Source organism: Mustela putorius, unplaced genomic scaffold (genome assembly GCF_011764305.1).
Source record: "Mustela putorius furo isolate JIRA1106 unplaced genomic scaffold, ASM1176430v1.1 tig00000698_pilon_pilon_pilon, whole genome shotgun sequence".
Classification (NCBI taxonomy): Eukaryota; Metazoa; Chordata; class Mammalia; order Carnivora; family Mustelidae; genus Mustela; species Mustela putorius.
The window spans coordinates 753911-776887 of NW_025421449.1; the positions used below are offsets into that span (position 1 = coordinate 753911).

A 22977-nucleotide genomic window follows, 5' to 3' on the forward strand; every position below is an offset into this window, starting at 1 on the left:
GGAGAGAAGGGAGGGAAGATAGCATTTGCACATCATCTATGTGCCCTGATGCAAGAATTAGGGAGAAAGAGATGAAAAAATGCTGTTGCTACTTATAGGAAGCTTATACCTTAGTTGAGTAGACCAACAAACCACAAATTGAACTCAAAACAAACAGAGATGTGTCTGGCAGGCTCAGTCGGTAGAGCACATGACTGGATCTCAGGGACGTGAGCTGCATCCTCAATTGGGAGTAGAGTTTAAGGACAGAGGCGCCTGGGTCGTTCAGTCGGTTAACCGATTGCCTTCAGCTTAGGTCGTGATCCCAGAGTGCCAGATCAACCCCCTACATTGGGCTCCTTAATTGGCAGGGAAACTGCTTTTCCCTCCTCCTGCTTGTGCTCTCTCTCATGTGCATTCTTTCTCTCTTAAATAAAATCTTAAAAAAAAAAAAAAAAAAAAGGACAAAGCAGAAGGTCTTCACAGCTGCCAAAGAGATGTGGAATTAAGAGTGATGAGCTGTTTAGGGGAACACTTACTGGAGGACACATTTTTTTTTTTAAGATTTATTTGAGAGAGAGAGAGCACTGAGGGAGAGGAGAAGCAAACTCCCCGCTGAGCAGAGAGGCTGATGCGGGGCTTGATCCCAGGACTCTGAAATCATGACCTGAGCCAAAGGCAGATGCTTAACCGACTGAGCCACCCAGGCGCCCCAGGAGGCCATATTTTTGAGGCATATCAATGTAACAAGCACGTGATAGAGAGGAGACAAGGTGGAAAAAGGGGAATGTCAAAAGCAAAATGCCCAAACAGTAATGTACCTTGGCTGAAGCAAGGCAGGTGTGTTGGATAAGGGACTAACTTAGCCCACAGCTCCTTGGAAAGGAACATTGTCAATGTGAAAAACTTTATGGTTGGCTTCTCTCTCTTTCATAGGACTTCTCAAGAAAGAAACAAATTACACTTCAGTTGTATAGGAGAGGTTTTCAGGGAACATATTGTTTCTTTTTTGTCTTTTTAAAAAAAGTCTATTTATTTATTTGTTTATTTAAGTAATCTCTATACCCAACTGGGGGTTGAACTCACAACCCTGAGATCAAGAGTTGCAGGCTCTTCCGACTGAGCCAGCTAGGCGCCCTGGGAACTTATTGTTTCTGACTAGAATATAATTGATACTGGATCTAAGGAAAGATGTTCTGAAAACATGAAACTTCTTGATAAGCAGGTGTTAAATAATTGAGGTGCTATTGTGAAGTCTTTAAAATGTAAGGAGCACTTTAGATTTTTAAAGGTTAACTTACCTAAATGTAGCTTAGTGTTAGTAAATGTTATACTGCTTCAAAGTAACAAATGAAGGTGTAATGCTTTGGTGAGAAATCCAGGCCCTTTTGGAAGATAATTGTGTTATGTTTAATACCTTAGGACACAGAGTCTGGCATCTAATAATTCAGTCGTTTTGGATGAACTCAAAAGAAGACAGAATTTTCTGCAGAACTTTGAAGGCACAAAGAACGGTCAAACACGCACATCCAGTTCCTTACTACAACTAACTCCAGTCATAAATGTTTAATTCTTATTTTTCTTTTGGATGCTTTTTTAATAAAAATGTACAGATTAATATAGAATATTTTAATTTGCTGAGTATAGAAGAATTCTGTAAAGCGAAGCATAGGTGCTGTTAATCTCATTACACATTTTGTTATAGTTGCTGGCTCCCCCCCTTTTTTACGTTTTAAAGCTTTTTTTTAAAGCTTATTTTATTTTGAATTTATTGGGAATATATAGAATTTTCCTCAATTAAAAAACCATAAAGTCCTTGGTCCTTTTCCAATTAAATGTAATTAACTCAAATTTTCAGACATTCATTAGTTTCTCAAATACATAGGGTGATAATTTACTATACTTTGTAGTGAATTTTTCTACCCATACTAATAGTGAGTTCTTAGGTTAAGGTTCTCACAAGATTTCAGCACAGAAATCCAGAAAATAGTGTGTTAGGGTTATATAGATTCTTTGTTTATAACTAATGTCTTTTATTATCAGAAAGTATTTATATAGATGTTTTGGGTACTCTGCAACAAGAATATTTTCTATCCAATCATTGCCACCAAGGATCTTCTCTGCAACCACCTTGAACATGAGCAGCTGGCCCCAAATTCTATTTACTGGCAGCATCTGGGTCTATTTTTCTGGTTCCTCCTCACATTTGAGGCACTCTCTATAGCATGGCGATGAGAAGTCAGGGTGTTCTCAGATTGGTGGAGATAGAAAGGAAGGAGAATGGTTGCAGAATGGTTTGTGAGAGGAGGTTCTAAATCAAAGATTTATAGAAAAGATGGAAGAGGATGATAGTTTATTTACACTTGATCTATTTCCACTAAGACTTAGATTTGCTAGAATTTTTTCTGGCTGGCCTTTTTAGACCAAGTAGTGGAATGGTCAGTTCTCTTGGGTCTGAGGAACAGAGAGCAGTCAAGACTGGTTTCAGCATATTGGATAGATGCTAATGCTGACTTATGGATGAGGGGGTTTCTTCTAAGAGGTTTCTAAGGATTGTCAGGGCCTTAGATCTCAAGCATGATTGAATAATTGGAGTGTGCCTCTTTTAATTCTCACCATCCTGGTAACAGTGAAGGCAAGTTGAAGCTCAGCACCATGAAGAGCTGCCTCCAGGGGTTGGGGGTTGGTGGGGAAGGGGGTGCGGGGGAGGGTGTTGCAGAGGAGGGGAGATCAGATACACTGCTGGGTTTTGCAGTGGTTTGGCCCACTCGCTTCTGACTGTTGACTTTTAGTGGCTCTGCACAACCTACCATGGCATCCAAGAAGATCAGCTGTAGTCATAAGGACATTTGAAACCCTGGACAAAGTACCAAGAAGGGTAATCTGTATAGCAAAGGCTCATAGGGGAGATTTTGGTTTAGGGGGTCTCAGAGATCACAAGCAGGCAGAGAGGCAGGCAGAGAGAGAGAGGAGGAAGCAGGCTCCCCACCGAGCAGAGGGCCAGACTGGACGTGGGTCTCGATCCCAGGACCCTGGGACCATGACCTGAGCCGAAGGCAGAAGCTTTAACCCACTGAGCCACCCAGGTGCCCCGGTTCAGGGGGTCTTATAGCTCAGAATCATCATCACTGAATGAAAGTTAAAAGATTTCAGCTCATTTAAAGAACTTTCCATTAGCCAAAACTATCCATAAATGAAACACTTTAAAAAAAAAATTTGAGAGAGAAAGAGAGAGCAAGCACACAAGAGCAAGAGAAGGGAGAAAGTCAGAGGGACTAGCAGACTCCCCATGTAGCTGGGGTCCCGATGCGGTACTTGATCCTGGGACTCCAGGATCATGACCTGAGCTGAAGGCAGTCGCCCAACCAACTGAGCCACCCAGGTGTCCTGAAATAGACACTTTTATAAATGAATGTACTTCCCGTTATTGAGGGCATTCGGGCCGAGGCCTGGTGATTCTTTGATTGGTATGCTGCAGAGGTATTTCCAGTACCTTAACAGGATAGCTGAACTAGATGATTTTGAAGATTCCTTCCAATTGTAAGGTTTTATACTTATAAAATTCAGTGAGGGTTATATATCAAATATATTTCAAGGAAAAAAAAGATTAAGTGAGGATCCTGCAAAGTACTAAATTCATGCAAGAATCCTAAGTTCTTCCAGTTTTCCATTCCTGTACCTATCCTTGTCAGTTCTTGCAAAAAAGATTAACAACTCTGTCCGTTCTTTGATTTTGGACCTCGACTTTTGTGGCTCTAGTCACATGTAGGGACCAATGAAATCCACCTAATTTTGCCACTAGATGCACTATGACACTCCGTAAATGTATGAAGCCTATTATGAAACCAATAAAACTTGCCTTCTACAAAACACAACATATGATTACAGATATTAAAGATGGGTATATGTGTGAATTACTTGGGAGATTACTCCTAAAATAAGTGACTTGTATTTTTACCCCCAATATTAATTTGTATGTGATAACATTAGTTCTTGATTTCTTATCCCCATTTTTCTATTCTCTAAGCAAAAAACTGTTTTCTTCAGGCAGAATGATGATCTGAATTTAGGAATCAAACAAGTTTGAATTCCAATTAAAATCATTGGGAGCTGTGTGATGGAGGAAATTTCCAAACTTCTTTCAGCTTTCTCATCTGTAAAAGGGAGATAAGTGATGATGTATCTACCTTACAGAACTGTTGTAAGATCTGAGGCTAATCTACTCAAGGTGCCCAATGCAAGAGGCACCTGATATTGTTATATATGTGTATATTTTTAATGTATTTATTCACAAAACTTGTCTGGTAGGTGAATACATGGCCTACTATACAGATCCTGTTTTTGTTTTTGTTTTCCTGTTTTTGATTGTCTGTAATTCCTCCACTTAGAGATTCAAGTCCTTTAGGTTAAGATTATAAGAAGTTTCATCGATTCAAATCCAGATTTGTCTGGGGAGGTATTGTCCCTTGGCCAACAAGTTTTCAGTTAACATCTGATGCTATAATAGGAAAAAAATGTGTAAAGCATGGGCTTATTTTAGACATTTCATACATTCTGAGATTATCCTCTTTCATCTGGAATCCCAGACCCCTAGGAATACTCAGAGAGTAGCTGGGTATTTTCAATATTTCAAAAATTCCAATAGAAATTGTATATTTCCTTTTCTTAACTCCTTGCTAATTACAACATCGTTTCTTTGGCAGTAGCTGAAATTATACCAGCTCAGTAATACAACACCATCACAGGCTGGTGACATTGCTAAGCTACATTTGTATCTTATTTATAGATAAGGAGAATGATCACAAGTCAATTACTAAATGCAATTTAGCAGACAAAGGTTTCAAAATGTCAGATCTGTGAGGGAAAAAAACAATGGCGAGAACAGTAGTAATGTTGAAAGTTGGGGACCACTACATTTTGAGAACCCATCCTACAGCTACCTGAGGCTTTTGGGGTATACGGAAGAAAGACTACTGCCAAAATGGAGTGGGGGAGAGAGACACTGAGTCATGAAACAAGAAAGAGGGAAACAAACTCATGACTACTTTGTTGGCCTCTACAAATCCTTCTCGCTTTTGAAACCTTAAAAACATAGTCATTCCCTCTTTACGAGTAATAGCGTCCATTTCTTGGGTCATAGTGCCCTCTTTTGGGTAGCTGATGTGACTACTTTTCTAGCACTTGAAAACATGTACAAAGTAATTGGCTAAAAAAAGAGTAAGACCTCTCTGCAGAGGGTAAAGTTGAAAAGCTTTTTTTCCAGGGGCTCCTGGCCCACTGAATTGGTAGAGTGTGGGACTCTTAATCTTGGTGGTGTGAGTTCAAATTCCACGTTGGGTAGAGAGATTATTTAAAAATAAAATCTTAAAAAAAAGTTTTTATAAGTTTGAATTAGGAGCTACACATATACATAAATATACATTTGCTAAATGTGTTCAAAGCTGTGTCTTCTCCAAGGCTTTCAAAACTTGTCAAATCCTTGAGCTAAAGATAGAAATGTAAACTGTTCTGTATATCATCTTTGCAGTACTATAATATTAGCTGCTCCTCCCAATTTCCCTGTACTATCAGAGCAAGGAAGGCATGTTTGTCCCCACATTATTGACAAAAAAGACCAGGTTTTAGAGTTGAGTTGGCCATGATCACGTGGCTAACAAAATATCCCTCCTGTTGCCTCTTTCATTTTCTCCTTACTTCTTAGTACTCTTATTTCTTTTTTAAGATTTTATTTATTTGACAGACAGAACGAGAGAGGGAACGAGAGAGTGGGAGAGGGAGAAGCAGGCTGCGGGGCTCAATCCCAGGATTTGGGATTATGACCTGAGCAGAAGGCAGACACTTAAGGACTGAGCCACGAGGGGCCCCAACTTCTTAGTACTCTAAACACTCATTCTATCCTCCAGTACCTTTTAAGCAATTTATAATTGCTCCTTAAACTATTTCCATGCCATGACATTTTAAAACAATAGTTTGATTCTTTCTGTCACATAAGATTGACATGCAGATGCAAAATGACTTTTTTAAAAAAGTCTGCTTTTCTATAGAACAAAATATCTAGCTTTTGAGATAGGTTTGAGAACCTATCTGTAGGTTTGAGAATGACCAGAGAGAGGCAAGTGTGTAGTCCTCTTATTTTTATATTTTAAGGTCATAGAGTTTAAGGAGATAAAGCCAAAGGCAAGAGAAATCTTTATAGAATCTTGGAACAGAGCAATAGATAAGGCACCCCAATTCTTAAATTTTAAGAAATAAATTGTATCAGTGCCTCTGGTAAGATATTTTGGGGGAATTAAGATTCTAATAAGATTATATTTTGTATTTTTGGTACATTGAAATTATACTACTCCTTCATGTTCTTTCCATAGATATTATCAGATACAAATCTCTTTGAGTGTTATAGAGGGAACAAATAGGAAGAAAAGTTCTACATTCCTTCATTACCATTCCCAAGTTTTCTAGTTGATACCCATGGAGAACAGGGAGTTACCCAAATTTGGTAGTACTCAAATTTTTTTCCACTAAGCCATAGCTTGAAGTAACTTATGGCTTGATTTAAGACAGCAGACAGACGTTTGATTCAATGAGTTTGAGGCTTAGAAAGGCAGGGATTGTAGAGTGTACTAAATCACAGATCATTCTGAAAAACATTTAATATACTCGTTAGTATTTGCATAGGGAGAATTAAACAGTCTAGTTCCTTCTATTTACACACCTGCTGTTTGACCTCCAAATGAATACCAATGTTTTAAAGGGGCTAAAAACTTTACTTCATCTGTATTTGATTTTCAACCACAACATACTAAAATCTGTTCCTATTATCCCAGTTTCACAAGTGTGACATTCTTTGCCACATCCACTCCTTTTTCCTATGTACATCATACTCTCTTGAAGGGCTACAAAGACTTTACAATGGTAGAACTGGGGTGGGTGTAAGGGAATGGAAGAAAGGGATTTAGAAAAGCACAGATTGAGAGATGCATAGGGATTCTCATACTCTAGAGTTAATTTTTCCCACTATCATTAGCTAACACCCCCTTTGTTCACAGTATTGAATCCAGAAGGTAACTTTTAGAAAATCTATAGCCCTTTTGACTTCGGGCCAATCCATAATAGTGCAGAAGTCTTGTAGCGATCATTTGTGGTTTCAGCTATTTAGGACAAATCCCCAAACTCCGTGACAATAGCAGTTCGTAATTTTGCTAAGACACAAGTTTGATGCTCAGGTTACAAGACTGGTGTCTTAGAAATTGTCAAGTGCCCCTACATCTGAATTAGGTTCTTGTTCTCCCCTCAGGAGTAGCTGGGTTGAAGATAGCATGAAGAGATCAAAGCAATGGCTCTGAAAAGAAAGCCAACCAGCCGGGACCAGTGATGTAACAAAAGTGTAGACTAAGGAATCACCCTTTTGCATTGTCAAAAAGATTTCCAGTTTTGTATAAGGTTGTAATTTAGGAGCAGTTAATCCGCATCAATAAAATAAAATCCTTTAATTCACTGCAAACACCTAATCTGTCGAAGACATTTTGGCTTTTCTCGCTACATTTCTCCAGGATTTAAGGACTCATCCTAAGTTTCATGGGATCATCTGCACCAAAACGCTTTTGGGAAAACAAAGCTTTCAGCTTGGTGTGGTAGAGAGAGCACCCAGTTTGGATTCAGAGGAGGAGGTCTCTGGTCCCGACTGTGCCTCTAACTGAAATGTGTGTCTTCAGACAAGTAAATCCTTTCCTAGGGGCTTAGTTTCCCCTCCGTTGGGGAGGGGGTGTACAAAGGACCTAAAATGAACCAAGGACTAACTTCACGACTAAAAGCTAAGACCTGAAGTATTGTCCAGTCCCATCCTTCCCTTCAAGGCCACCTACCCATTGGAGACCCCGCGAAGCCCCTTCCCACCAGCGCCCGGCCGCCGCCCTCGCGCTAAACCGTTAGACGTTAACGCCCACCCCGCAATGGGCGGGCCGAGGCCTGCAGCTTCCGGCGGCGAATGGCGAGGCGGCGCGTGGCGGTCCCACCCGCCTCGCCTGGTCCCGTCCACGCGCCAGCCCGCCGCGCACGAGCCCCTCTCCGCCTCTATTGAGGGCCTTCCGAGCTCCAGCAGTGCATGTTGGGAAGCCCCAAAGTGTCTCCACGGCACCCAGTATAAGCGTTCGGCGTGGGGGAGGGGGAAAAAAGGGGGGAGGTGAATCACTTTATGCTAATAAGTTCGCGCGTCCTTTATGGAGACTGGCCAGGATTTTTGTCCTAGCAGCCAATCACTTTAAGAACAAGGGTGGGGCCAGTCGAGATCGCTCATGCTCATTGGGTGGGAGGTTGCAACGCTAAGGAAGAGTTTAAATCGTGAATATCCGGGATTATTTTTCCCCGCCGGGCGGTGCGTGTCCCGGAAGTGACGTAGGCCTTGGCCGGGCGGCCGCCCAGCCCCCGCTTCCTTTCACGCTGCTGCCGCCCGTAGGTGGTTGTGGCCACCGAGCCCAGAGGGAGGTGGCGGCGGCAGCGAATGATGCCTGGGAAACTCCTCTGGGGGGACATTATGGAGCTGGAGGCACCCTTGGAGGAGACCGAAAGCCAGAGGAAGGAGAGGCAAAAGGTGCGCTGAGGATGGGCCGCGCCTCTTTTTGGGCTGCGCCGGCTTGGGCGGGGAGGGGACCTGTCTCCGATCGGATGGCCTGTCACAACCCGGTCGGAGCATCTCAGGGCCTCCCCTCGCGCAGTTCTTGTCCCTTTTAGGTCGCTCCGGGCTCGTTCCCATCTCCACCGTAACCTGGAGTAGGGCTGCACTAGGCTTTGGCCCGGCCTCCCGTGCTCCCTCCGCCCTTCCCGTAGGAGCCTACGAGATGAGCCGACTCAAGAGCCCATCTCCGCGGAATTTGTGCTTTCTTTACTCTTTTTCCTTAAGCAGCGAGGCCTGTTTGGTTCTTATTGGCGGTCTTAGAAGACGATTAAGAAAGATGGTTGCCTTGAATATGTGTTACTTCTCCGTCATCCTGACCTGTGAGGAAATAGATCTTAGGTTTACAAACCTCGATAGCTAGTGTTTAGAGGCTTGAGGAAAAAGGTGTCACAGCCAGCGTTCCTAGGATTTGGCTGTGATGGAGTTCGTGTGGGTTGTTTCACAAGTTGGCTTTACTGTTAGATTCTAATTCAGTCCGCAGGTATTTAATGAGCTTAATTTGAGCCACACTCTTTGCTGGCACCAAGGAGTTCAAATAAGTCCCTGTCCTCAAGGACCCGGTAGAGGGGTTGCAGGGAATTCCCATCCCCACCCTCAAAGAGACCTAGAGAGAAGAAAACAGAGCTTAGGTGGGTGAGGAAGCTGTATTTGAAGGCTGACATTTGACCAAAAAAATGAAAATATTCTGTATAGTTCTAGAGAGCAGAACCTACTTTCTCCTACCTTATCATCAAGGTAAACTTTGGCATTCCAGCCAACCAGTTATTATTATTATTATTATTATTATTATTAATTTTTTTGTGGTGAAATATACATAACATAAAATTTACTATTCTAACTCTCTTAAAGTGCAAGTTTTGTAGCATTAAGTACATTCACACTGTTCAGCTATCACCACCATTCATCTCTGGAACTTTTTCACCCTCCAAACTGAAACTCTGTTCCCATTAAACACCAGCTTCCCATTGCTGCTTCTCCTCAGTCCCTGGAAATCACAGTTCTACTTTGTGACTATGAATTTGACCTCTCTAAATACCTTATGTAAGTGGAATCACCAAGCAGTCATAATTTTGGCTCCTGAAATACCTATATCTTCTTCTGCATTCAAATCCTATCTATGAAGGTTTAGTTTATGTGTCTATTCGAAACACTCGGGTATATACATCCAGTAATCTCATTCCCCTTTGAAGTCTTGTTCCATTGCTAGCTTTACCATTTGATTGGCATCGGTTACGTGCTTCTTTGTAAAGTTAGCTCACTTTTCCCTTGTGTGTCTTCCCTAAAATGTTTCCAAAGATTCTTGAGGGAAATGGCCATGTATTTGTCCATCCTTACATATTAATACATTCTTGTAAGTTGGTGGCTTTCACGTTGTAGATATTCCAGAAGTACTTGTTGGTTTTCCTCCAACTATGAAAGATAACTAAAGATTGGGAAGCAGATTGGAGTACCAGCTCCGAAACAGCATTCGGATAATGATCTGGCATTGAGTTGAAGATAACTTTGGTTTTGGATATGTAGAGCTATGGAGCTGGGCCTTAGATTCTCAAAACCAGAGTGCACATGAGGAAAGAAGCATGGAACTGTTTGTTGAAGCCATGAAAATGGTATGAAAGTATACACAAAGAACAGAGGCTTAGGAGCATCCACAGAAGGAGGAGGGAGGGGAACTATTGGAGAGGGTAGGTGTAAGAGGATAAGGAAGGTATATAGAGTGTCATGGAAGCTGAGGAAGTGGACAGTGTCGGCACCCACGATGGATCTGATGTGGAATGATGTATTTCATCACCTTGGGATATTGGTGGACTTGGACTTGAGATCTCACTTTACTGTGTTTCATCTTACTGAAGTATGGGTCCCCAAAGTAATTCTAACCCCAAGGCTGGCTCTGTAAATAACCTTGTTTTTCTATAGAACTTCCTGGTTTGGGGAGATGTGGGCTAGTTCAGTTAATGAAAGATCAAATGTTGAACATGTAACTGTATAATTTATGTGTTAATGTAAAACTCTGCTGTTTACAAAGCATTTTCATATATGTTATTCTGTTTTCACAGCATCTCCTCCATTTTATGGATGAGAAAATTGTATGTGAAAGTATTCTGTAAAATTTATGTAAATTATGGTGAAAATTTTGATGGTGGTGGTTTTGTTGCTACCACTAATAACTACTTTGTAATTTATTTTGAACTTTTGACCAAGTAATTTTGAAGTGTTAAATGGCCAAATAATTTCTTGCTGTTTGCAAATATTAAAACATTGGTCACCAGTTTGGCATTTAAAACTAAAGTTGCAGAGTTGTCTTTTTTTCTTTTTCTAAAGTTCTATTAATTAAAAAAACTTTTAAAAAGTTTCAAGGATTACTAATATATTTGCCTTTTCGTGGAAGTGTAACAGTTGGAGCTTTACGTGAATTACATAGTTTTGTTTGTTTATTCTTTAACTTGTTAATTATCAAAATTCGAAGAGGAAGCCTGATGTGAAAAGAGCATTGTCTTTCAAATCAGACAGAGCTTGATTACTAGCACTTTCACTGGAAGGAAATCCTGCATGTGAGTCTTTGGCAAGTTACTTAACTCTAAGAACTTCTATTTCCTCATCAGTAAAATGGCAAAGGTAATACAGGTTCGCTATCCCTTATCCAAAATCCTTGGGGCTAATTCAGAGTTCTGGGAATTTTTAGAAGAGTAACACCCGGGTAGGGTTTGGGGCCCCCGGCTTATAATCAAACACCTTAATATCAAATATGAATATGCTTACTAAGTGGAATAAATAAAGGTTATAAATAGCCTCACATCAGTTTAAGTCGAATTTTTCCACCAAACGAGTTCAGGTTAGTTGAGGTTTTGTCTCCAAATAAGTTACCAAAAAACTTTCGGTTTTCAGAGCTTTATGGATATCGGAATTTCGGATAAGGGATTATGGACCTGTACTTCCCTTATAGGGTTGTTATGAAGATTTAAACAAGATAAGCCGAAAGCACATTACACAATGCTGGGTAGGTACTCAATAATATTAACTTTTTTTTCTTGGAGATATTAGAAGTTTTTGTTTGCTTGCTTTTTAATTTATAATTATAAATCTCAGGTTCTCATCTTTTTCTGAAAGGAGCTATTTTGATTTCCCTTAAATCACATAATGGGATCTGAGAGGGGCTAGAGGCCAAGTCTTGAGAATGCAAGAAATGGGATGAGAATGAAAGCAAGAGGTGAGGCTTAGGCTGGGCGTTAGCAACCAGTCTGGATTTCCACCAGGTAACTTTTCAAGGTGATGGTAGATTGAACTTTGCTGGTTGGGGAATCATGCTCTCAGTTCTCTAGAGCCTTAAGAGGAGAGCTTGTGACCCTCTTGTCACTGATTCTTTGTTTTTCCACAGAGTGATAGAAGGAAGTCAAGGCACCATTATGACTCAGATGAGAAATCGGAAACAAGAGAAAATGGTGTTGCAGATAACTTGGATGGTCCCAAGCCCAAAAAAGCTAAACTGAAAGAGAAGCTAAATGGAGACACTGAAGAAGGATGTAATAATAGACTTTCAGATGAATTTTCTAAATCTCATAAGTCAAGAAGGAAAGATCTGTCAAATGGAGATATTGATGAATATGAAAAAAAATCAAAGCGAGTGTCATCCTTAGATAGTTCTCCTAAATCAAGCGATAATAAAGTAGAGGAGGTATGAATACTTTTTGTTATGCATTTGGCATTATCCCTGAAATATAGGCTAATTGGATTTTTAGGCTAATTAGAATTGATTCCATAATGATTTCATAATGATTCCATAGTGTCTGGTGCCCTCAATTGGACAGTAAAGTCTATACAGCTAAAACCTGATGAGCCCTTTTTCCTTTGTCCCTTGTTTTTGTCATTGTGTTGCCTTTTTCTTTGAGTGGAGGTTGGGGGGATGGTCAAATATGAACCTTTCCTATACAGTTGGGTTCCTAAATAGTTTTTCCAAATTGCTTATTGATGGTCACCTACTTGGATTTCTTATGGTTATTTCAGTCCCTACCAGTCCTCATGAATTGACATCTGACTTCCTGAAAAAAGATACATAAAGCCTCTTGACTTTGTGTATTTTGCCTTCTGTTTTTTCAGCTTCTGTAACAATACCAACTCTAAATGTTATTTAGATTGTAATTCAGTCTTAAAGCTGTTTACATTTTTAAACAGAAATGAAACCTAAAAATGATCTGAAGAAGTCTGTTCTGGATAATAATTTTTTGGGAGGTGTAGAAAATATACTTCGTATAGAATTTGCATTGCTGTACCCATGGCTTTTGCCCATACCTGTTAGAGTAGATATTTTCTTGCACAGAATTTATTCAATTTGTTCTTGCGATTTTCCTCTAGCAGAGTTCATAGATTTGTCTAGGTATCATAAATTGTTAGTAACTCAGGTCCTCTGAAAAACAACACTGATAGTATTAATAATTCTTGGTAATTAATAGTTCTTTATATTTTAAAAATCTGATGGTTGCCAATACATCAGAGCCTAATTTAATGTGTAATCTTCGCAGAGCTTTGGGAAAGCATGTTGAATTTTTGCTTTAAAATATGGTATTTTTTTATTTGTGAATTTGATATTTGTCAGGAAGCACATATGTTAGAAAGTTGACTGACCTAAATAAGGCCCTACAAATTTGTCTTGCTAGTAGCAGAAGTACAGTTGCTTTTTCTTTATTGGGATTTTACCCGGTACAGTGCTCTGTATTATAAGAGGCTTGGTTGTTTATTATTTTTTTAGATCGCAGTTGGGTTCAGTAATTCTATTTCTAGGCATTTATCCTCCTAAGAAGATACTCATGAGTTGTGCAGGGATGTATGAAACTCTTATTACAGTATTGTTGATGCTAGCAAAAAATATATGCATCCTAAATGTCTGATAGTAGACAGTTGGTTTTAGGAAATATGCTATATCTATGCAATAGATGACATCAATCCTAAAGGTTGTAGAAGAATGTTGAAAAGGTATTCAGGGGGTGCCTGGCTGGCTCAGTCAGTAGAGCATGCAATTCTTGGTCTCAGGCTCATGAATTCAACCCCCACATTGGGCATGGAACAAAAAAATAAAAAATAAAAAGTTATTAAAAGGTATTCAATGTATCCTATTAAATGAAAAAAAATTACAAAACAGTATATACAGTATTTTTATTTAAAAACATTTAGGGGTGCCTGACTGGCTCAGTTGATAGAGCATGTGACTTAATCTCAGGATTGTGAGTTTGAGCCCCACATTGGATGTAGAGTCTACTTAAAAATAAATAAATAAATAGATAAATAGATAGATAAAATTTATTTGTGCATAGATTGAGGTTTGGAGGAGTGTTTGTTTCAAATGTGGCTTTAGCTGACTGGATTATAGTTTTATTTCTGTTTATATGTGGCTTCTATAATGAAAATGTATTACTTTTGTAATAAAATTATTTTCTTTTAATCTTAAAAAGATAATAGCCTTGAAGTTTGCTTAAATGGCTTACAATTTCAGTTTGATATTATGTCTTTTATCTAGTTCTCTGTTCGAAACCGCTATTGTGTATGGTTTTGGAACTACTTTCTTTAAACATAGCAATAATAAAGTTAACAGGTAGTTATATTGTCTTTGTTCTATATACACATTGATTAGTACATAAAGTTTTCAATAGATGTTAAATGATTATGTCATGTTAACCTGTATATGTGTTAAAGAAATTTTCAAGCTTACAGGAACTTTCTTTGTTTTCGTGACCTAAAACATGCTTTTCAGAGCCATAGAACAACTTTTTTTTAAACACTTATTTTTAGAAACAATTTACTTTCCTCATTGTGTAATTTTTTTGGGGGGGTGGTTTATAGTCTTCTCTTAGACCTTGTAATTAATAGTCTCTATCTGTGAGTATGACTTAGATGATCAAATAGCTCTTCTGTAATGTCTGAATCAAATGGAAATATATTTTGGCTTATGTAGTAGATGTATTTCCAAAGGGAGTTTTATTTGTGAGTTAATCATTTTTAAAATGTCCTGTGGGAGGGGCATCTCGGTGGCTCAGTTTGTTAAGCGTCCAACTCTTGATTTCCACTCAGGTTGTGATCTCATGGGTTATGAGATTAAGCCCAGTGGGTGGGCTTCACGCTGGTCATGGAGCCTGCTTAAGATTCTTTCTTATCCTCTGCCCCGTCCCTCCCACTCCTCCTCTCTAAAAAAAATGAAAAAAGAAAAAAAAAATTAAATGTATTGTGGGAAAATGTATTGTGTAAACTTGTTAGTTGAAGGGATACTTTTGAAATTAAAAGGGTTTTCCACTAATTTATCATGTAATTTAATCTATACAATTTTTGCAAATACTAACTAAAGTTGTTTTGTTAGGTCATTCAGTAAACCCAAAAACGATAAGTGAATAAGATTCTAAATACCTAGTTGAATATGAACTATATCAGTTAGTACTTTGGTTTCATTTTGGCAGACCCTAACACGTGAACAGAAAGAAGGAGCCTTCTCCAATTTCCCTATTTCTGAAGAGACAATAAAGCTTCTAAAAGGTACTATGAATTTTAATGGATATGTAACTGAAAAATCTACAACTAGATTTTATAAAAAATCTGCCTCTTCTGACCAAAAGGAGAATTTAGAAAGCATAAGAGAAATAGCTGTTCTTTAATTGCAGTTATTTCTATGTCATCCTTTTTGATATTCTAACTGGTTTTTAACTTTAAATAATTTTATGTATTTGTCAAAAGTGTCAGATCGATTTTTTAAAAATTCCTCTTTGCAGTAGGAATAACTGTAAATGTCAGTAGGTGGTGTATTTTTAGGCTGACATTGAGGAATATAGATTTTCATTTTCAAATAAAAATATTTTTTTCTTAAGCTAGTCTTAAATATATTTCAACGGAATCTCATTTTACAGGTCGAGGGGTATCCTATCTTTTTCCTATTCAAGTTAAGACCTTTGGTCCTGTTTATGAAGGAAAAGATTTAATTGCTCAAGCACGGACAGGAACAGGAAAGACATTTTCTTTTGCCATCCCCTTGATTGAAAGACTCCAAAGAAATCAAGAGACAATTAAAAAAAGCCGCTCACCAAAGGTAACCAGTGAAAGGTTTAAACATTACGCTAATGGAAAGGGAAGGAAAGAATATACTGCTCTTAAGTTCAAGTCCCGCCAAAATAGAAAAGTTAGCTCTGTGGCATAAAGTAAAAATTTAGATCCTAAAACAATAATTAATTGACTTTTAACATAAATCTCAAGTAAAGTTGAGTGAAGTAGTTATTGCATATGAATGTAATGTGTATGGATTCATAGATGTCTTTGACAAGTGTATGTTATGAAGCCAGCATGTCTAATTTTAGGTATATTTATAGTGAGTATATGTAGTGACCTTCTCTTCTTTTTTTTCAGTCTTGATCTTTGCTTTTAAACAATGAATTTGCTAAAGAGGTATTCATTTATTTAATTATTCAGTTAATATCTATTTCACTGGTAGGCTTTTTAAGAAGAGATTATAGAAATGATTTTGCTAGTCCCTATGTTATTGGGATATTGGAAGTCTGCCTTAATTGTAGTAGAGAAAAGAGAAGACCGTGAAATTTTAGCCTAAAATTTGATGTTTTCAGAACCTGTATTCTCTTTAGGGTTAATAAAAGTGAAGAAGGAAAAAATGAGTATCATAATTTGAATAGATATATAACAAAAACCTATTTGTTCTTTGAGACTTCTAAATAGTATTGCAATATTTAAGTAAATTCACATATATTAATATAATTAAGTCATGGTGGTCTTGGATCAGGTTGGCCAACAGGAAAAACCTTTTTTTTAGAGAGCTTTGTTTCTTAGGTGAAATTAGGAAAGATTGCAAGTAATAGAAGAAGTAGGACAAGATTCCAACACTGCCTTAAAAAGCTTTTATTCTAGAAGGACATAATTGGAGATTTGAGCTCCACCGTTTCTAGCTGTTTGAACTTGGGCAAAACTCTTAACTTAGCTCTAAGACCTGGGTTCTTCATCTGTAAAATTAGGATAATAATGCCACTTCATAGGGTTTTTGTGAGGATTGAATTATGTAATTCATGTAAAGCACTGGTTGTGTGCCAGGCACTGTTTGAAGCATAAGGAATACAGTAACTTAAATTGACATAAATCCCTGCTACCCTGGAGCTAAATATTTTAGTGGGTGAGACAGACAATAAACATTTAAATAAGTAAAACATAAATATTTTACATGACTTAAGTGACTGAGGAGAAACAGTTAAGGGAGGAGTGAAGCATAGGAAAAGAGGGTTAAGAACCTCATTGAGAAAGTGAGTTTTGAAGAGAGACCTGAAGAGTATTATAAGTTACTATTCTTGTTATCATTTGTGCTGTCTTTATTTTTTAAATTAATTTATGTGTGTGTGTGCTCTGTCTTTAAATACTATGACTTAATGTTGAGATTCCTAGTTTTTAAATGTACCTTAAGAAAAAATATCCTCAGTTTGAATTTAGATGTCTTTAGAGAAGTTTCTTTTTATTTTTTAACCCTCTTGCTTAGGTTCTTGTTTTGGCTCCTACAAGGGAACTGGCAAACCAAGTAGCCAAAGACTTCAAAGATATCACTAGGAAACTCAGTGTGGCATGTTTTTATGGTGGGACATCCTATCAAAGCCAAAGTGAGTAGATATGTGTGGTAGTAGTGCAAAGATCTATTTGGTACTTAAATCTGAAGAAATGTGAGAACACATATTTGATTCTTACATATTACTGCAATTTCTCTCCTCTCACAGTTAATCATATTCGAAATGGTATTGACATCTTGGTCGGGACTCCTGGTCGTATCAAAGACCATCTGCAGAGCGGCCGGTTAGATCTTTCTAAACTGCGCCATGTTGTGCTTGACGAAGTGGATCAAATGTTAGATTTAGGTTTTGCTGAACAAGTCGAAGATATTATCCATGAATCCTACAAAACTGGTATATCCTAATTAAAAATAAACACATTAGCCATGCTTCTTATATTTAAAAGTTACGGATTTTTAATTTCATAATTATTATTACATCATCCCTAGTGTTCTAACAAAACTTAAGTTACTTGGTATCTGCTCTCTTTCCACACAACAAAGTACAATGGCGTCCTTTAACTCTGTGTTACCTTCCTATGCTTTCTTTCATGTATTTTTTTTGTAGGCAGTAGTTAGATTTATGAACTCATTGTACTGATTTCTTTGCTCATTGTCCCTTCTTAAATTCTCACCTTTCCTCAGGGCTCAGTTTTCTTGATATTTTCCCCCAGTTTTGAAAGTTGACTCTTCTAATAATAGTAATGAAGTTTGTATATTCAAAATGTACCCAAATTTTGAATTTTTTATGATTTCTTTGAAATTTGTGGAGGGGGATTTTCAAGAGCTGACTACATCATGGATATTAAGAAAGCATTTGATTTCTTTTTGTTTATTTAAGATTCTGAAGACAATCCTCAGACTTTACTTTTTTCTGCAACTTGCCCACAGTGGGTGTACAAAGTTGCAAAAAAATACATGAAATCCAGATATGAACAAGTTGACCTTGTTGGAAAAATGACTCAAAAGGCTGCAACTACTGTGGAAGTAAGTAGCTTTCTGGCATGATAGATTGTAGCTTTTATTGGTATTTGAAATTTGTTGAAGCTAAACTTAAGTTTTGGGTACCAGTTCATACCAAATCTATCTATTTTTCTTCTTTTCCTTTTCCTTCTATTCTTCCAGATTGATTAATTGATTAATTAAGTTATTTCTTAGAGAGAGTGTGTGCACAAGCAGGGGGAGTGGCAGGCAGAGTGGCAGTTAGGGAGCCTGATGCGGGACTTGATACCAGGATTCTTGGGATCATGATCTGAGCTGAAGACAAGACGCTTAACTGACTGAGATACCCAGGAATCCCCAAGTCTTTTCTTTTTTTGCCTTTAGTCAATGAGATACACAGGTATCTCATCTGTGGTCTGAGATTGAGGAGTAGAATAGAATAAATTGGAGGAGAAAAGTATGTTAGCAGACAAGTCCGAGCAAGTAATATACAAGCAGCTGTAGAGAGAAGCTTTTTTTTTTTTTAATCTTTTTTTTTTTTTTAAAAGATTTTATTTATTTATTTGACAGGCAGAGATTACAAGTAGGCTGAGAGGCAGGCAGAGAGAGAGGAGGAAGCAGACTCCCTGCTGAGCAGAGAGCCGGAAGTGGGGCTCAATCCCAGGACTCCGGGATCATGACCTGAGCCGAAGGCAGAGGCTTTAACCCACTGAGCCACCCAGGCGCTCCTGTAGAGAGAAGCTTAAAGTGTGTAGAAAATGACAAAGGGGGCAGTTTAGATCAATTTGAAGAGAAGAGCACTGGGAGGTTTAATGTGTTAAAACTTAGATGAAGGGGTGCTTGGGTGGCTCAGTGGGTTAAGCCTCTGCCTTTTGCTCAGGTCGTGTTCCCAGGGTCCTAGGATCAAGCCCCGCATTGGGCTCTCTGCTCGGCAGGGAACCTGCTTCCCCCTCGCTCTGCCTGCCTCTCTGCCTGCTTGTGATCTCTGTCAAATACATAAATAAAATATTTTTAAAAAGTTAAAATAAAAACTTAGGTGAAAAGGTTAGATCTCCATCCCATACCCTATACCAAAAAAATTCTCAAAAGAATTTATTTTGGGGCCACCTGGGTGGCTCAGTTGGTTAAGCAACTGCCTTTGGCTCAGGTCATGATCCCAGAGTCCCAGGATCAAGTCCTATATCGAGCTCCCAGCTCCACTGGGGAGTCTGCTTCTCCCTGTGACCTTTTCCTGTTTCATGCTATCTCCCACTGTCTCTCTCTTTAAAATAAATAAATAAAATCTTTTAAAAAGTTTGAATCTTTAAAAAAGTTTATTTTTTTATGTAAGAAAATAAACTTTTTTAAAGATTTAAGAGACCGGGAGAAAGAGGGCATACTCATGGGATGGGGGGAAGGAGCAGAGGAAGAAAGAGTCACAAACTGACTCTGTGCTGAGCACCAAGCCTGAGGTGGGGCTTGATCCCAGGACTCTAACATCGTGACCTGAGCCAAAGCTAAGTTGGACACTTAACCAACTGCACCACCCAGGTGCCCCCTCAAAAGAATTTTAAAAAGTGAGCCATAGCGGTGCCTGGATGGCTCAGGCATTAACCATCTGCCTTCAGCTCAGGTCATGATCCTGTGTCCTGGAATTGAGCACCGCTTTGGGCTCCCTGCTCAGCGGAAGCCTGCTTCTCCCTTTCATTCTCCCTCTGCTTGTGTTCCCTCTCTCACGTGCGCACGCGCTTTCTCTCTGTGTCAATTAAATAAATAAATAAATTTTTAAAAAGTGAGCTATAAAATCATTTAAAGCAGATACAGATGAACAGTTATTTGATTTCAGGAAAGGGAAAGCTTTTCTAAACATAAAGTCAGAAGAAAATACCATAAAGGAAAAGGTGGATAATTTTCACTCTGAAAATTCAAACTAATAGTATATTTAAAAAAAAAATTAAGGAGGGGGCGGGGTGCCTGTCTGGCTCAGAGAGTGTGACTTGATCTCAGGGTCATGAGTACAAGTACTGTGTTGGGTATAGAACTTACTTAAAAAGAAAGAAAAGGGAAAAGGGAATGGAATGGAATGGAATATAAGTAATATACATTTATGACAGGTACCGTATAGGTCACTTTCCATTTAATAGATATGCGTGTATGTGTTACGTGTATGTAAATAAAAATGGTCTAAATAAGCAATAGTATAATGTATAAATACAATGGAATTGTTAAAAAGAATGAATGTGGGAGTGCCTAGGTGGTGCAGTCAGTTAAACATCTGCCTTTAGCTCAGGTTACGATACTGGGTATCCTGGAATAGAGCCCTGCATTGGGCTCCCTGTTCAGTGGGGACCTTACTTCTCTCTCTCCCTCTACCACTCCCCCTGCTTAAGCTCGCTCTCTCTATGTCAAATAAATAAAATCTTAAAAAGAAAAGAGAATGAATTGAGTGGCAAAACCTAAATTACAAAATGATACATACAGAATTATAATATATATATGTGTGTGTGTATATATATATATATGGAGAGAGAGAGAGAGAGATCATGACCTGAGCCAAAGCTCAGACGCTTAATCAACTAAGCCACCCAGGTGCCCCTAGAATTATGTCATATTTTCCAAAAAATATATTAATGCTAAATGGATTTTTCAGATATTTATGTTAAATGTATAAAGATAACATCAAACTGCTAATAATAATTAGTTCCTGGAAAAGAGGACTTTAACAGTATGGAATAGTCAAAGGAAGCTTTCTTTTGTATTTTATAATGGCTGAAAATTTTGTAAGGGTAGAATATATCAGTGAAAAAAATTTATTAAGGATGTTTTCAAACATACACAGAAATTGAATATTATAAGGGACCTGATATACCCATCACCAGGCTTTAATGATCTTTTCTAAACCCCCATACCTTCATTCCTACCTTTGAAGCAATCCAGTCATCATTTCATTTTCACGTAATTGTATATATTTTTTAAAGGATAAGTATTTTCTTGGGGCAACTGTGTGGCTCACTTAAGCCTCTGCCTTCGGCTTGGGTCATGATCCCAGTGTCCTGGGATTGAGCCCACATGGGGCTCCCTACTCAGCTGTGAATCTGCTTCTCCCTTCCCCTCTGCGATCTCTTTCACTTTCGCTCTCTCAAGTAAATAAATAAAATTTTTAAAAATTAAATAAAGGATAAGTATTCTTTAAAAAACAAAGCAAAGGGGCTCCTGGGTAGCTCAGGGGGTTAAGGCCTCTGCCTTCGGCTCAGGTTGTGATTCCAAGGTCCTGGGATTGAGCTCCGCATCAGGCTCTCTGCTCATCAGGGAGCCTGCTTCCCTCTCTGTCTCTGCCTGCCTCTCTGCCTACTTGTGATCTCTGTCCATCAAATAAATAAATAAATAATCTTTAAAAAAACAGTAATTTGTAAAAAAAAAAAAAAAAAAAAAAAAACCAAAGCAAAAACCACAGTTATCACAGTAGGAAAAAACCCAGTGGTTCTTTAGTATTATGAAATACCTAGTATCCACATTACCCTAGTGGTTTGTTTGTTTTTTTAGTAGTTTCAATCTGGATCCAAATAAGATCTTTAAATTGCCACTGGTCTGGGGTGCTTGGGTGGCTCAGTTGGTTTAAGTGACCAACTCTTTTTTTTCTCTTTAAAGATTTTATTTTTTTATTTGACAGTAGGCAGAGCAGCAGGCAGGGAGAGAGGGGGAATCCCTGCTGAGCAGAAAACCCAATGCAGGGCTCAATCCCAGGACCCTGAGATCATGACCTGAGTGGCAGGCAGAGGCCTAACCCACTGAGCTACCCAGGCGCCCCACAAGTGACCAACTCTTGATTTCAACTGAGGTCTTGATCTCAGGGTTATGACTTCAAGCTGTGCCTGCTTAAAAAAAATAAATTGCCACTGGTTTATGTTTCTCTTAAAATCTTTTTATTTAATTTTTTTATTTTTTAAAGATTTATTTATTTATTTATTTTTATTTATTTGACAGAGATCACAAGTAGGCAGAGAGGCAGGCAGAGAGAGTGAGGAGAAAGCAGGCTCCCTGCGGAGTGGAGAGCCTGACATGGGGCTCTATCCTAGGACCTTGGGATCATGACCTGAGCTGAAGGCAGAGGCTTTAACCCACTGAGCCACCCAGGCGCCCCTCTTTTTTTTTTTTTTTTTTTAAAGATTTTATTTATTTGACAGAGACAGAGGTCACAAGTAGGTAGAGAGGCAGGCAGAGAGAGAGGAGGAAGCAGGCTTCCCTAATGTGGGGCTTGCTCCCAGGACCCTGAGACCATGACCTGAACTGAAGGCAGAGGCCTCAACCCACTGAGCCACGCAGGCGCCCCTCTTAAATCTTTTATATGTACATTTTCCTCTGTCTCTTTTTTCTTCTAATTATTTGGTTAAAAGGAAATGATTATTTTTCAAATGATGAATTTCCCACAGTCTCAATTTTGCTGATTTGTAGTCCTAAGGTGTTCTTTAATGTGTTTCTCCACCTTCATTTTCCTGTGAATTGATGATTAGATTGTAAGGCTTGCAGATTTAGATTCTTGGTTTCTTTTGAGAATGGGAAGAAGCAAAACACTGTCATAGGCGGTACAAATGATTCTTTGTGTTCTTTGTTCTTTTCTGTTTTCCAGGTGCTCTGTAATTAATATGTATTACATTTTAAAAACAATTTTTTGAGGGCGCCTGGGTGGCTCAGTGGGTTGGGCCGCTGCCTTCGGCTCGGGTCATGATCTCAGGGTCCTGGGATCAAGTCCCGCATCGGGCTCTCTGCTCAGCGGGGAGCCTGCTTCCTCCTCCCTCTCTCTCTCTGCCTGCCTCTCCATCTACTTGTGATTTCTCTCTGT

At 38.7% G+C, this 22977-nt stretch overlaps 2 protein-coding genes across 4 annotated transcripts in view; both read left to right on the forward strand.

Moving 5' to 3' along the window:
- Positions 1-4312, forward strand: part of STOX1 (storkhead box 1) — a 58583-nt gene extending 54271 nt beyond the window's left edge. The window contains exon 4 of the mRNA XM_004769553.3: positions 1402-4312. Within this exon, the coding sequence (XP_004769610.2) occupies positions 1402-1549 (148 nt within the window). The 3' untranslated portion in view covers positions 1550-4312. The remainder of the gene's footprint in view (positions 1-1401) is intronic.
- Positions 4313-8358: 4046 nt separating this feature from the next.
- Positions 8359-22977, forward strand: part of DDX50 (DExD-box helicase 50) — a 37236-nt gene continuing 22617 nt past the window's right edge. The window contains exons 1-8 of one of the 3 annotated variants that reach the window (XM_013044318.2): positions 8359-8566; positions 11592-11645; positions 12024-12320; positions 15088-15163; positions 15532-15710; positions 17154-17271; positions 17386-17571; positions 18058-18203. In XM_013044318.2, coding sequence (XP_012899772.1) covers positions 8477-8566; positions 11592-11645; positions 12024-12320; positions 15088-15163; positions 15532-15710; positions 17154-17271; positions 17386-17571; positions 18058-18203 — 1146 coding nt within the window. In that variant the 5' untranslated portion in view covers positions 8359-8476. The remainder of the gene's footprint in view (positions 8567-11591; positions 11646-12023; positions 12321-15087; positions 15164-15531; positions 15711-17153; positions 17272-17385; positions 17572-18057; positions 18204-22977) is intronic. The other 2 variants (XM_013044317.2, XM_004769551.3) reach the window with 2 other exon arrangements.